Below are 16,691 nucleotides of genomic sequence, written 5' to 3'. Positions count from 1 at the left end.
ATCATACTGGCGTGGCTAAATTTTTTTCTCTCTTGTTTATTATTTCTAAACCTATGAATTTAACTTTTTTGGAATTAAAAAACCACTCGAGCATTTTAATTGATACAATTAAAGTATAAATAACAATAACATTTAGTAGGGTTAAAAAATATATTTAAATTAACTATTAAAAGATTGTTAAAATAATATTGTAACGCTATTTGACTAATTCTTTTATGAGACTAAATTCTTTCTCTTTCCTTTATTCTTTTGAGTTTGGTTTTTTCAATTTTTTAAAGAAATACTTAAGCATTTCAATTGATTCAATTAAAAAAAACATTAATATCTAATGAATTAAAATATTTTATTTTATTTAGTTATTAAAAGGATTATTAAATAATATTGCATGTAACGCTATAATTGACTTATAAAATTTATGATTTTCACTTTTTTTTCCTGTCTCCTATTAAATGTTTTTCATCTTTGTTTGATCTGACGTCATTTTAATTAATAAAATTAAAAATAAATAACTAATATTTAATAGAGTTTTGAAATATTTTTTATGTAACTTAACAAATAAAAGGTTATTAAAATAATATTATAATGCTATTGATTTACGGTTCTCCTCCCCGAGTGTGTTTGATTTATTAAAAATACAAGATAAATAAAATAACACTTGACAAGTAATTGAGTTATAGGATAACGTTTTGAATTATACATTGTTTGGTGATCGATGCATACTACAAGTAATTTTATGTTATATCTTGTTTGATGTGCTTATGTATTGGATAAAATCTTAAGTGCATTAATAGCAACTTGGCGCAAGACTGCTACGCTACAGGGTCACAATGATGACGGGGCGACGCGACCTCCCTCCCTAGAGTTAGCCAAAAGAACAAAAAAACATAGTAAGAAGGAAGATGATGATGGGTCTCCCATTGGAACATTTGAATAAATTAACAATGAAAACAAAAAAAATAGTGAACAAAAAGGAAATAACAACCGTCCATACAATCCTTATCGATAGCTAAAGAATGACATTTGGAGAGGAAGGTTTAGAGAATGAGGTATATATGAAAAAAGAAAAAAGATATGGAATAATGAAAAGTCCGAAAATAAAAATAATTATATTTTATTAAACACTAGATAAAAAGTTATATAGGATCTAAGAAATTATAAATTTTTAAATATTTGTTTAGTCTACCATTCTTTATTTTATATTATCCTTGAGTGTTATTTTTTAAATCAAATGTTTAACAAATATTTGTTTTGTTCTCTTCATCAGTACCACTCTGTACTGAAGTTAGATCATATTAATGTGGGTAAACTTTTTTCTCTCTTGGTCTTTTTTTTTAAGCATTTATTATAACACTATTTGATTAACTTTTTTTATGAGACAAGTGCGATTTCTAAATTTGTAAAAAAAATATTTTGTGACAGAGATAAAAAGGATATATTAGTGAAATGATCATTTTGTGTGAGACTAGAAAGAAAAAATATTATTAAATATTATTCAATAATCCTTTTAATAGTTAAATAATTTTTTTAAAAAGTTATTAAATATTAACGTCATTTTTTTAAAACCGTATCAATTCAAATGACATCACGAGCAAGTAAAGATGAAAAAATCTTAATGAAAGAGAGAGAAAAAAATGTAAATCTTACATGAACCTAATAAAATATTATTCAATAACCCTTTTAATAGTTAAATAATTTTTTAAAAAAGTTATTAAATATTAACGTCATTTTTTTAAAACCGTATCAATTCAAATGACGTCACGATCAAGTAAAGATGAAAAAATCTTAATGAAAGAGAGAGAAAAAAATGTAAATCTTACATGAACCTAATAAAATATTATTCAATAACCCTTTTAATAGTTAAATAATTTTTAAAAAAAGTTACGTATCAATTTAAATGACGTCACGATCAACTAAAGATCAAAAAATCTTAATGAAAGAGAGAGAGAAATACTTTTAAAATGGATTAAAAGGGTTATTGAGACTAAATTCTTTCTCTTTCTTTTATTCTTTTAAAATCTATGAGTTCGGTTTTTTCAATTTTTTAAAGAAATACTTAAGCATTTCAATTGATTCAATTAAAAAAAACATTAATATCTAATGAATTAAAATATTTTATTTTATTTAATTATTAAAAGGGTTATTAAATAATATTGCATGTAACGCTATAATTGACTTATAAGATTTATGATTTTCACTTTTTTTTTCTCTCTCCTATTAAATTTTTTTCATCTTTGTTTGATCTGACGTCATTTCAATTAATAAAATTAAAAATAAATAACTAATATTTAATAGAGTTTTGAAATATTTTTTATGTAACTTAACAATTAAAAGGTTATTAAAATAATATTATAATGCTATTGATTTACAGTTCTCCTTCCCCAGTGTGTTTGATTTATTAAAAAAAGATAGATAAAACAACACTGGACAAGTAATTGAATTATAGGACAACTTTTTGAATTGTACATTGTTTGGTGGTCAATGCATACTACAAGTAATTTTGTGTTATATTTTGTTTGATGTGCTTATGTATGGGACAAAATAATATAAATTTTACTATAAAATCTTAAGTGCATTAGCAGCAACTTGGCGCAAGACTGTTACAGGGTCACAATGATGACGGGGCGACACGACCAATGACGTGACCTTCCTGGAGTTAGCCAAAAGAACAAAAAAGCATAATAAGAAAAGGAAGATGATGATGGGTCTTCCATTGAAACATTTGAATAAATTAACAATGAAAACAAAAAAATAATGAACAAAAAGGAAATAACAATCGTCCATATGGTCCTCATCCATAGCTAAAGTATGATGTTTGGAGAGGAAGGTTTAGAGGATGAGGTGTATATAAAATAAGAAAAAAAAATGTGGGATAATGAAAAGTCTAAAAATAAAAATAATATTATATTTTTACTTTTATTAAACACTAAATAAAAAGTTATATAAGATCTAAGGAATTATAAATTTTCAAATATTTATTTAGTCTATCATTCTTTATTTTATATTATCCTTGAGTTATTTTTTAAATCAAATGTTTAACAAATATTTGTTTTGTTCTCTCTTGATCACTAACACTCTGTACTGAAGTTAGATCATACTAATGTGGGTAAACTTTTTTCTCTCTTGGTCTTTTTTTTGAAGCATTTATTATTTCTAAACTTATGAATTAAACTTTTTTGGAATTAAAAAACCACTCTAGCATTTCAATTGATACAATTAAAGTATAAATAACACTAATATTTAGTAGATTTTAATTTTTTTATTTAATTTAACTATTAAAAGGTTGTTAAAATAATATTATAACACTATTTGATTAACTTTTTTTATGAGACAAGTGCGATTTCTAAATTTGTAAAAAAAATAATTTGTGACAGAGATAAAAAGGATATATTAGTGAAATGATCATTTTGTGTGAGACTAGAAAGAAAAATATTGACAATTAAAATTTATTATCAATGATAAATATTAAAACATACTAGTCACTTGAGTTTTTAAAGTTCACAATATTTCACCTCCCATTCTCATATAGAAACAGTCCTCCACTAGATATGTCTCTTATACCATGCATTTTGAAATATTGTTTTAAATTATTTGTTTTTAATTATTGATAATTTGAAGTAATTGAAAATTAATGTTAATATTATGTTTTAAGTTATTGGTTTTGATAATATCAACTCTTATGATTGATTTGATAATATTTTATATACAACAAATATTTAATCAATTGTTTTTCATAATAAAAAACTTTATGTCATTTTTTCAAGCCTACTTCTGTGTGATTTTTATATCTTCACTTTGTTATATAAAAGCTTATACAATATTGACTTGAACCTTTGATATACATCTTCATTCTTGTGGATTTTGATATATCTTCATTAAGTATATGATGCATTTTGCAATATATATATATATATATATATATATATATATATATATATATATATATATGTAATGTTTAATCCTAGAATCAGTAGAGTCGATCTAGTAACATGAAAATTTGAATAGTATATATAACATCATATATAGCTTTGAGTCTCAATGGGACTATTGTAAAAAATGTTTAATCTCTACTTACTTGTTTTAAAGACAGAAAAGAATTCCGTCTAAATTCTAATAAAAACCATATATTTTAACACAAGATACGGCTAAGATTAAGTTAAACACACATTTTTAATTTTACTCAAATAGTTCAAATTTAATATCATCAAAGTTAATTCTACCAAATTTTAAAATAAGCACACACTTGTTTAATTTTAAATGTAGTAAATGGTCACCATTTAAAGACCCAAGTTAATATTTTAAAGAGTTGTTGATTAGGTATCAAAATTAGAAAGCGTCTCAGGATATATATTATCGTTATATATTCTAACAAAAAGAGTAATACCAGATTACGTACAAATAATAATAGTAATCTTTAAAATGCTAAAAATAGTATTTCACTTTTAAAATTCTGATCAAGCAATAATTATTGAAGTTCTTAGTACGTAGCATGTGGATTGATTAATATTATTACAAAAATGAAAATGAAGATGATAAACATTAATGAAGAGTTTGAAAGTGAAAAGAAAAGAAAGGAAAGGAAAGGAAATAGTGATGCAGGCAGGAGGAAGAAGCCATAATAATAGCCTGAACTGAACGGTGTGAATGGGGTGGCCGTACAAGCTTTCTGCAATCACTGACGCAGCCTCAGCATGCAAAGTACTCTCTACTTCGCATACGCCATATTTCTCCATCTCTCTCATCTTAATTTATGATTAATATCTCAAAACTAAAATTAATTAACTCAAATCAAGGTCAAGGTTAAGCTGTGACACTAGAAGCAGCGAAAAGGAGACGAAGAAAGGTGGTGGAACGATCAGCAAGAGGTGTGGTGAGGGTGTACAAGTAGTAGTGAGTGATGTATATTGTTGTGAGAAGAAACAACTCACATATCTCATGGAAACAATAAAAGCAAAGCAGGGGTACTGTACTACTACTCCACCTCATCCACTCTCTCTAGATCTCTATTTCTCACCTTGCACCTGCGCGAACCAGAACATGCCACCTACATTCTTCGCTACTATACCACCCCTTCAGTTGGGGGCGTTACCCCAACCTGGCATCATGGCAATGGACTTACTTGTTTAGAGAGACAATTTTTATAGTGTGAACCAAATTTCAATTCAATGAAACGTTTCTCACTCTTATTATATATTTTTTTTTATTTAACATTTATTATTTATTATTTATTCATTTTTATTTATTTTTTTGTTTGGAACAGACACGCCTCGCTCTCTCTACTTAAATCTCACTTGTCCTTACTTCTTTCTCATGTTCTTCTTCTCTCAGTACTCCTCTCTCTAATTTCTCCGTTTCTTTTTGTTTTCTCCACCTTCCTTCTTCTTGTTTTTTCAATGAGAGACATGGACTCTCCAGAGAAAAAACAAGGCCTTCCCTCTAATGAAGGTAACTAATTCCTGGCTTTCTATCAATTTGGAACCATTATCTGTTTCTCTGACATTGCTTCAATAGAATAGTGCTACCTTTTTTCTTTTTATTCTATGGTGGATGATTTAACAGGACAAATACTTTTTACAATCGGTGGGTGGAAGTCAACAACTATTATTAAGTGTTTTAAATGTTTGATGTTTGATGATTTTTTTTTTCGTCCAGGATCGGTCTCGTAAATTTATACTCTTGTTCATGGATCGGGTTTTTCTTTTTGTTAATTATTAATTTTCCATTTTTTTTTTGTTTGTTATGATTTTATAGGCGTGCAGGATATTTTGTACACTGAACTGTGGCGTGCATGTGCTGGGTCATTCGTTTATGTTCCTCGCGTTGATGACAGGGTTTTCTACTTCCCTCAAGGCCACTTGGAGCAGGTTAATTCAATCTTCATTCTCTATTACTTAATTTACCACTTGTTCTGAATTCTACTATTTTTTTTTGTGTGAACCGATCTTTTTTGTGGAATGTAGAACGAAGATGGTCATTTCGAAGGTTGTCATGCATGTATTGTTACATTTAATTTTTTTATCATGCTGAATTATTCTTAATGTTTTGGATTATCAAACTAATATTATAATGCTATTTGATTAATTCACTTATTTTTAAAAACTAATGTATCGCTTTATAAGATTTTACGGTTTTCTTATTTTTCTCACCCAATTTCGATTTTCTAGTCTCTGTTTTTTTTTTTTAGGAATCTCTTCTGCATATGCTCTTGTTCTCTTTGTTGGGTTTGATTATCAATCAAATCTATGCATAGAAACGTTTATATGTGCATGATACAGCATTTTGTTTCTTGAATTTTTGCTTTGGAAATTGTAAATAACCCATGCATCGTTACAAATGGATTTCCAAACACACCTTTTGTCTATATCTGTTGTACTCGGTGTGTGTTTCATTACAATTTCTTACAAAAAAATAATTGCTCGTTTTTCAAAAGTTTTCTAAAAGAACTGATAAAAGCAAATGGTTATTTTCTTAAAACAAATCGAATAAAAATTGTACATAAATGACTCTAGTGTGGCTAAAGTGTTTTTTTTAATCTATGAGTTCCACTTTTTAAAAAAATTAAAAATACTAAGCATTTCAATTGACATGCAAGATTAAAAATAAATAACATTAATACTTAATGATTTTTTAAAATATTTTCTTATTTAACTTAACTATTAAAAGAGTTATTAAAATAATATCACAATGCCTTTGACTAATTTAAAATTTAGTAAATTTCTCTATTTTCATCTTTATTTTATGGTGACGTCAATGCAATTGATACAATTAAAAACAAATGACTTAATATTTGATAATTTTTTAAAATATTTTTTACTTAACTATTAAAAAGATCAGTAAATAATGTCGTAATATTTTAATGTAACATTTATGATTTTTTTTCTCTCTCTTTCATTAAGATTTTTCATCATTTTTGACTGAAACGCCATTTGAATTGATACGTTAAAAACAAATGACCTTAATATTGGATGAATTTTTAAAATGTTTTTTTACTTAAACTATTTAAAAAGTTAATAAATAATATCATAATGTTTTAATGTAATATTTATGATTTTTTCTCTCTCTTTCCTTTAGGTTTTCTCATCTTTGCTTGACTGAAACGTCATTTGAATTGATACGTTAAAAACAAATGACATTAATATTTGATGAATTTTTAAAATATTTTTATTTAACTATTAAAGGAGTTATTAAATAATATTGTAATGTTATGTCATCTGTCCAATGTATGATTTATGATTTTTTTTCTCTCTATTTCATTAAGATTTTCTCATCTTTGTTTAATTGAGGTGTTATTTAAATTGATATGATTAAAAATATGAGTTTAATATGTAATAGATTTTTTTTATTTGACTATATTAAAAGGGTTCTTAAATAATATTACAATGTTACTTGACTAATATAATATCTACGTTTTTTTCTCTCATTTTCATTATGATTTTCTGATCTTTGTTTGACTGAGATGTCATTTGAATTGATACAGTTAAAAATAAATGACATTAATATTTAATGGTTTTTTAAAATATTTTTATTAACTATTGAATAATATTGTAATTCTATGTAACTAATATAAGATTTACTTTTCTTTTTCTCTCTTTCATTAAGATTTTCTCTTCTTTGTTTGATAAGAATGTCATTTGAATTGATATGGTTAAAAGTAAATGACATTAATATTTAATGGATTTTTAAAATATTTTTTTAACCATTAAAAGGGTTATTAGATAATATTGTAATGTTATCCGACTCATGTAAGATTTACAACTTTTTCTCCCTCTTTTATTAATATTTTCTTATCTTTATTGAATCATGATATCATTTGAATTGATACGGTTAAAAACAAATGACATTAATATTTAATGATTTTTTTTAAAAATTCTTTAATTATTAAAAAGGTTATTAAATAATATTTTATCGGGTTAATGTAAGATTTACAATTTTTTCTCTCTCTTTCATTAAGATTTTTTCATCTTTATTTCATCGTGACGTCATTTGACTCGATACTATTAAAAACAAATGACATTTAATGGATTTTTAAAATATTTTTATTTAACTATTAAAAGGGTTATTAAATAATATTGTAATGTTACGGGATTCATGTAAGATTTATAGCTTTTTTCTCTCTCTCTTTCATTAAGATTTTTTGATCTTTAGTTGATCGTGACGTCATTTGAATTGATACGGTTTAAAACAAAAAACGTTAATATTTAATAACTTTTTTAAAAAATTATTTAACTATTAAAAGGGTTATTGAATAATATTTTATTAGGTTCATGTAAGATTTACATTTTTTTTCTCTCTCTTTCATTAAGATTTTTTCATCTTTACTTGATCGTGACGTCATTTGAATTGATACGGTTTAAAAAAATGACGTTAATATTTAATAACTTTTTAAAAAAATTATTTAACTATTAAAAGGGTTATTGAATAATATTTTATTAGGTTCATGTAAGATTTACATTTTTTTTCTCTCTCTTTCATTAAGATTTTTTCATCTTTACTTGATCGTGACGTTATTTAAATTGATACGATTAAAAACAAATGACATTTAATGAATTTTAAAAATATTTTTATTTAACTATTAAAAAGATTATTAAATAATATTGTAATGTTATGGGACTCATGTAAGATGTACAACTTTTTTCTCTCACTTTCATTAAGATTTTCTCATTTTTATTTGAACTTGACGTCATTTGAATTGATATGGTTAAAAACAAATGACGTTACTATTTAATGATTTTTTTTTAAAAATTATTTAAATATTTAAAGGATTATTAAATAATATTATAAGATTGTCTGATTGATGTAAGATGTGTGGTTTTTTTCTCTCTCTTTCATTAAGATTTTGTCATCCTTATTTGACTGTGATGTCATTTGAATTGATACGGTTAAAATAAGTTACGTTAATATTTAATAAATTTTTAAAATATATTTTATTAAATATTAAAAGGATTATTAAATCATATTGTAAGGTTATTTGACTAATGTGAAATTTATCATTTTTTACTCTTTCATTAAGATTTCTCATGTTTATTTGACCAGGACACCATTTGAATTGATATAGTTAAAAAAATAACATTAATATTTAATAAATTTTTAAAATATAATTTATTTAACTATGAAAAAGGTTATTAAAATAATATTGTAATTCTATTTCACTAAGATAAGATTTATAATTTTCTCTCTTTTATTTAAGATTTTTCACATTGTTTTAGCATGAGCTCATTTTAGTTGATACGGTTAAAAGCAAATGACATTAATATTTAATGATTTTTTTATTAATTTAAATATTAAAAGATTTACTAAATAATAGTATAACACTATTTAACTCAAGTAAGATTTACAATTTTCTTTTTCTCTCTTCCTTTACTGTTTTTTTCCATCTTTGTTTGATTGGAACGTCATTTCAATTTATACGATTAAAAATAAATAACATTAATATTGAATGGGTTTTTAAAATATTTTTTATTTAATTTGACTATTAGAAGGATAATTAAAATTATATTTCATGTAAGATTTATGTTTTTCTCACATTATTTTACCGTAACATCATTTCAATTGATACTAATAAAAATAAATGACTCTTGTAATAAAAAAAAGTAAATGAGATTCTTATTTAATAAATATATTTTTTAAATAATTTTTATTTAACTTAACTATTAAAAGTGTTACTAAAATAATATTATAACAATATTTGACTAATATGAGATTTAAAATTTGCTCCTTCTTTTTTTTATTAAAATTCTCATCTTTGTTTGGTCAAGGAATTATTTTAATCAATACAATTAAAAATAAATAACATTATTTAAATGGGTTTTTATAATATTTTTTATCAACTTGACTATTAAAAGGGGTATTATTAAAATAATATTGTAATGCATTGAGGCTTACCTTTCATCAAAGCTTCTATTTGCATACAAAAAATGTATTGTAAAATGCTATCCGATTAATGTAAGATTTACGGCTTTTTCTTTCCCCTCTAAACTTTGAACCTTGAACTCCGAACTCCGAAACCTGAACGTCTTTTCAAATGGCCTTTATGTTTTTTACTCGATTACTAACTACAACTCTATACTGAAGCTAAATCACACTAGCGTGGCTAAAATTCTTTCTAGTTCGTTTATTATTTTGAGATACTCAAGCATATCAAATGATACGATTACAGTATACTATTTTATCTATTTTTTAAGATTTTTACGTAAAAAATTTAAAAATGCAACAATTTTTTTATTCTAATAAAATAATTAAGTAGCATGGGATTTCATTTTTTATTTCTACTTCACAATAAATATACATGTAAAAGACAAATTAACATTATCTTAAATGTTAAAAATGACAAATAAATAAAACAATTTTTTTTTTAAAATCCGACACTATCTTTGTTTTCCTATTTTGGAAACCTATAAGTTTGTTTGTTTTTTGGAATTTTAAAAATACTCAATCATGTCAATTGGAACGATTAAAGAAATAACTCAAATTAATATTTTTCATAAAATTAATTTGTTTTTCAAAATATCTTTTAATATTTTATTAACGTATAAAAGAAATTAAAATAATATTGTAATGCTATTTAACAACCTTATGAGACACGTGTGTTTGCTAAATCCGTAACAATTTATGTTTTTTCTTTTCTCTCATCCATTTTCCATTTTTCTAATTTGGTTTGAGAGATGCACCTTCTCTCAAATTCCTTTGATCTCTTTCTCATTTTGCTCCTGAGTCCTGACCACTATGTTTTTATACTTATTAGATAACTCATGTGTGGTTGAAGTTCTTTTTTTGTTTCTTTTTTTCTTAATCTTTTTTGAAACCTATGCGTTGGACTGCTTAGAATTTAAAACGTAGTGAAGCATTTCAATTGAATGGGGTGGCAGGCAGTACAAGCATTTCAATAATATTTTGATATCATACTAGATTTTAATTAGACTTAGGACTTATCTCAACTCCACAAACTAACTTGTGAAGATTGTCCAAATTTTATAACCTGTATTTAAATCATCGTGAGACTAAATACATCTATAAAGAGGTAATTAGGGAAGTTCCTAAAGAGTAAAGAAGCTGCAATTAAAGCTGGATAAGGGTAATCATAACTAAAGCAACTTTTCAAGGAGGCTTAAACACTTACAGGTTACAACTCAATTTATTTCAAGGATTAGGATCCTTTTAATTAGGAAGCATTTGGAAGATTTTCTATGAAGTTTATTGGACTTATTCTATTTCTATAAATCTTTCTTTTTATCTCATTTCAATAAATTTTATAATTAAGCTTATCAATAAACTCTCTTATAATAAAATTTTATTAAATAAATGCTTAATTAAACTGATTATCTAATAGTGCCCTGTCTCTGCTACCCCATTAACAACTTCTTTCAAATTCTTATGCTCACTCATCTGTTTATTCTAAAATATTGTGTTTACTTGGCATGGTTTTATATGAATCTTTACATTAAAAGTGATCTTCTATAGTCTCCCCAAATTTATTACGGAATCCTAAATTGTGTTAGATTGGACATTTACTTGTGTTACGGAATAATAGAAAAAAGAACGGTTATTTGTTTGCATGATATGGTTTTGTATACAAAACCCATATTTTCTTATCATTACCATTTTCATGATCGAATGGTTGGGGTGTGGAAAATAGGTTGCTGCATATACTCAGAATCAGCCAGATAGTCACCTGGAAATTCCTGTGTATGATTTGCCTTCGAAGATCTTATGCAAGATTATGAATGTTGAATTAAAGGTACTGTCATCTTTCTACTCAGGTTAATGTCGTTATTAACATCAAGTGTTTAATGCATGTTGAAAATAATGTTCTTATGTCGTTTTTGCAGGCCGAAGCTTACTCAGACGAGGTTTATGCTCAAGTTACATTAGTTCCGGAGGTCCAGGTTGGCCACTTTATCTTTTACCTTCATCTTTTTCCATTGTTCCTTTTTTAAAAGTGAAACTATTATTATAAGTTAGTATGCTATAGAATTTGATGTTGAAGAATGAAATGACAATTTACCTTGTACGACATGCAAATATGGATAATATCTTAATAGAATTGGTTATTGCTTTGGATCTTTGCAGAAAGATAACCTTTGTTTTGAGGAGGAGGTAAACATAGATCAGATACCTTCCAGAAATGCAGCTTATTCTTTTAGTAAGATACTGACTCCGTCAGACACAAGTACACATGGTGGATTCTCTGTTCCGAAGAAATATGCTGATGAATGCTTCCCTCCGCTGGTTGGAGTCCTTATCATTTGTTGTTTATTTATTTTATTTATATAAGAATTTGGCTTATACGTGGTCTTTGATATTTCAGGACATGACTCTTCAAACACCAGCGCAGGAAATTGTTGCAAAGGACTTGAATGGATTTGAGTGGCGTTTTCGTCACATATATCGTGGTAAGTTTAGATTATTTTCCATTTTGTCAATAATTTCTGATTCAGTTGCAAGAATGTACTGAATGTAGAGAAACAGCTGTTAATGCTCAGTTGAATAAATCTAGGATCCTTATGATTATGATTAGTCCATGATATTTCATTTAAATTAGAAGAGACAGAAACGTGTTTACTATTTTACCTCCTTTTTTTTTGGAATCAGTGATGAGATTATATGACCATAAGTTCTGGAACATGTGGACATATTTTTCTTTCAAGAAAATGCTCGCTTGGTTCAATATTTGGTTTCTGAGTTAGATATTTTTTGAAATGAAATGCAGGTCAGCCCAAACGACACTTGCTTACTAGCGGTTGGAGCTTATTCGTGAATGCAAAGAAACTTGTTGCTGGAGATTCATGCATTTTCGTTAGGTACTTACTTTCAGTTTCCATGTCTCCTTTTTCCCTCCTCCCCACAATTTCTGTTTGTTGCTATTCCAGAGGAACTCTAGTTAGAATCACGAGTTCTTTTCTTTTCTTTTAATGCATTAAGAGAAGTTAGTTAATCATTGCAGAGGGGAATCTGGAGAACTTCGTGTTGGGATTCGTCGGGCAGCAGAAAATCTCAGCAATATATCGCAATCTTCATCTCTGATATCGGGTCATAGCATGCAACTTGGAATTTTGACTAATGCTTCCAATGCTGTTGGCAACAGAACCATGTTTCTTGTCTATTACCGCCCGTGGTCAGATTAAAAATTCTATAGGACATATCTACTTCTCTTGCATTGTATTTGTAGATGTATATATATGCCCTTTGGGAATACGTTTTAATTGGAATGATCTTTCTATTAAGCACATCTTTTGCAGGACAAATCCCTTTGAATTTATTGTCCATCTCCAAACCTATTTGAAGTCAACTTTACAAGACTATCCAATTGGAACGAGGGTACAAATGCAGCATGAAGTTGAAGAATCTTTAAGAAGGTAATGATGTCAAAGTTTGCATGGCTAAGTCATGCATGGTTTATTTTGAAATGCATCTATCCCTAAGGAAGAAAAAAAACTTACAAAAACTTTTAATGGTAGTTATAGTATCTACAAGGAAACTTTTTGTAACCAGGTCTATTGCCTTTTTGTTTGAGTAACCAGACTTGCAGGTACGATAATTGGTAATGAAGATATCGATAGTATTAGGTGGCCTGGTTCTGCATGGAGACGTCTCAAGGTAATCAGATTCTTTTCAAGTCTTTAGATTTAGTTCCTTGAAGTTTTTATAATGCCTTTCTGTTTAATATTTTAGTTGATTCAATTAATTTTTTTATCTCTTCTTAGGTGCAATGGGACGCCATAGTAGAAGACAAAATGCATCCTGAAAGGGTTTGTCCTTGGTGGATTGAGCCCTTGGAATCTGCCAAGGAGAAGAAGCAAGTTCCTGCTCTCCCCACCAAGAAAAAGGGGCATGCACTTCTTAACCAGCGCTCTTTGCCTGGAATAAGTGGCTTTGGCAAGAATGGTCAGTGCTTATACATCCATCTCTCTAATTTGAGTCACCTGTAAAAGTTCTCTTTGATTTAAGGAAGCTACAAAGATGTTATGTTATAACTATTTGAATTCTCTTGTTATCATTCAGATGTTCATCAGAATTCAGCTGGCCCTTCGTCTCAGACTCGGAGGGCAGATGGAGACCTGCAAGGTCAAGATTACAGCGGCCTATCTCCTCCACAGCCTTTGCAAAGAGCACCATCAACTGATATAATCCGCCCATCAAAGGTCCCAATCCGTGGCTCGCGGTTCGGGAAGGAGAATCGGAATCAGCATCCCTTTCTCAAGCAAGATCCTCTTCATAAATCTCTTGGCAGATCAATGTCACTTACACATGAAGACTTGTCAATTACAAGCTCAAACCTAACTTCCATTGGTTCTGAATCCCTTGGAATGCCTTCTACTGAATCTAGAGATGAAAATGATGCTCCTTTTGGGCAGCCTGGCAGTTCTAGTACATTCAAACTTTTTGGAGTTAACTTAATTGACAGCTCCCCTGAGATCCCATCGGTTAATTTTGTTGATCTCAACAAGACTTCAAGTCTTCCTTCTAGTCCTCCAATGGGTGTTGCCCCAGGAAAAACATGCAAGAAGTGTCGCTGTGTTAATAATCGGAGCTGCACAAAGGTACGTAGCATTTATGATTTAACTGTTTGTTGGATTGACTTGGTTTTCTTGAGTTTTGTAGAAGTTTCTCATTGTTGTGTAATATTTATTGTTTCAGTGCTCCTAACTAAAATATAGGCAGGTAGGATAGAGGGACGCTAGTGCTAGTAGGTCAGCCTAATTAGGGAATAAAATTGTTGATCAACCTTTTTTATTTGGGTGCTTGGGAAAGGATTTGTGTAACTCAACAGAGTTTTTCACTTGATAGCCATCTGGAGAGGATCCAAATTTTTTCAGTTGGATGGAAAGGGTACTAAGATGTAGGCATGCTAGATCCTTATTGCTTGACTGTTGACTGTCCAAGCATTCTGGTAATAGGTCAGGATTTTCACCCTCGGGATACATTGGATGTATGTATAATTCTAAGTCCTCCTATTAATCTTGCTACTTCCTTTGTTGAGTGTCCTATATTTTTAAGACATTAAATATATTTACTTTTTTATTTAATATTTTTTTATAGGAAGATTTATAGGAAAATTTATAGGAGGATATATCATCACTCAAACAATAGAACAGGTAGCTGAAACATTTTTATCTTTTCCTATTCAGATAAATCTGACAAAAAGATCATTAACTATTTCAGGTGCTTAAGCTGGGAAATGCTCTTGGAAGAGCAGTTGACCTTGCACGCTTTAATGGGTATACCGAACTTATTGCTGAATTGGACTCCATGTTCGATTTTCAAGGAACCTTGATAAGCGGAGGTAGTGGGTGGCACGTTACCTGCTTGGATGATGAAGGAGATATGATGCAACTTGGAGATTATCCCTGGCAGTTAAGTAGTGGCAAAACTAACAATATCATATGAAAGCAGGATTATATTAAATAACTTGGAATCTTTGATATTTTTTTCTGCCTGTGTTTATACGTGTTATAAATAACAACCACGATATTTTTAAACTCTGCATTCCTTAAATTTTTTTTCTCTAACTTATACAGAAAGAAACCCAAAAAGTCAGTTGTTTCTCTTCTTTCTTTTTACACATTAATGCTTTTTAAAATTTACAAGCAACAAGGAAATTATGTAGTGAAAAAGTATTTTTTTATGGAAGGAGCAAATTTGGATGTTCAGTCATAAATACAACAAGGTCAAAGATTATTTTTTTAAAATCACGTGTATTTTAATCTTTATCATTCATGATATAATTTAATGATTAATATTTATTTTTCTCACTTACATGAAGTTGCCTTTGTTCTGTTAAACTACAGACTCTTTTGTTGCTAACTTTTAGTATTGTACCATCAAACTATGCAGGGATTTCCTGGGCGTGGTGCAAAAGATGATCATATGTCCAAAGGAAGGTACTGACAATCTCAAGCCAGGCTCCTCAGCTAATCCTTGAAACCTTTAGTCGCCTACCTTTTCTCCCCTTTTCCACCATTGCATGCATGCACAGTTTGCAGTACTGTGTCGTTTCTAGTTCGAATAAATTTCTCTTTTCCTGAGAATCTAGGAGATCAATAAGTTTCTGCTATAAAAATATAGCAATCATAGTGAAATAAATTTACAGAGTGGAAAAACAAAAACTGCTTTTTCTTGTTTTAAGAACCTGTTTTTCATGATACTTGTGGAAAGTACTCATGAGTCATGACCGTGATATGAATAATTGACATAATAAATGCATGGTTATTCCGTCCTCATGAACGGGCGTTCGAAATCATGTATCATTCCTATCGCTCTCTGGTTTGGTTGCTTGGTTTTATCAGCCAGAAATTTCAGAATCTCTGGTTTGATTGCTTGGTTTTACTGAGGGATCTAGATTAAATGGTTGAGTGCTATAAATTCTTTGGTATCCATATCCCATCTTCTATTCATATGGAGAAATTGAAAATCGAAGCAAATTTTTAGCAAGGTAACTTCAAAGTCAAAATACCAAGGCTATGTTTGATTTGCCTTCCTATTTTATGCTACTTATCACTTATTTTCTCATCCAAAATCTATTGACTTTTGAAAATTATTTTCAAAACAAATACTGTATTTTGATTAGAAAAAACAGAAACTACTCAAAACTTTCTGTAATTCCTTGTTTTCTATTGAAGGAGGGGCAGGAAGCTACTCCCACAACTCAATCATGCAGGCCACTGTGACCCAGCAGCAGCACTAATGGCTGCACCGGG

General features: G+C 28.2%; 1 protein-coding gene across 1 annotated transcript; it reads left to right on the top strand.

Annotated features, from left to right (window-relative positions):
* The first annotated feature begins 5,288 nt into the window (after positions 1-5,288).
* LOC114407324 (auxin response factor 23-like) lies at positions 5,289-16,231 on the top strand. Its single transcript, XM_028370384.1, has 14 exons — positions 5,289-5,442; positions 5,749-5,861; positions 11,630-11,731; positions 11,823-11,879; positions 12,064-12,222; positions 12,302-12,386; positions 12,704-12,794; positions 12,938-13,108; positions 13,233-13,349; positions 13,515-13,590; positions 13,698-13,878; positions 13,996-14,534; positions 15,157-15,347; positions 15,829-16,231. The coding sequence occupies exons 1-14, from the start codon at positions 5,391-5,393 to the stop codon at positions 15,914-15,916; spliced, it is 2,022 nt and encodes a 673-aa protein (XP_028226185.1). The 5' UTR covers positions 5,289-5,390; the 3' UTR covers positions 15,917-16,231.
* Positions 16,232-16,691: the final 460 nt, after the last annotated feature.

Source organism: Glycine soja, chromosome 3, assembly GCF_004193775.1.
Source record: "Glycine soja cultivar W05 chromosome 3, ASM419377v2, whole genome shotgun sequence".
NCBI classification, from domain to species: Eukaryota; Viridiplantae; Streptophyta; class Magnoliopsida; order Fabales; family Fabaceae; genus Glycine; species Glycine soja.
Note: the sequence above shows the minus strand (reverse complement) of the source record. Positions and strands in the feature narration are given on the sequence as shown.

Bases quoted from the DNA above. Each gene is read 5' to 3' on its own strand.
- LOC114407324 (XM_028370384.1), top strand. From the start codon at position 5,391: ATGAGAGACATGGACTCTCCAGAGAAAAAACAAGGCCTTCCCTCTAAT. The intron at 5,443-5,748 runs GTAACTAATTCC...ATGATTTTATAG, and splicing joins AGGCCTTCCCTCTAATGAAG to GCGTGCAGGATATTTTGTAC. The intron at 5,862-11,629 runs GTTAATTCAATC...TGTGGAAAATAG, and splicing joins CTCAAGGCCACTTGGAGCAG to GTTGCTGCATATACTCAGAA.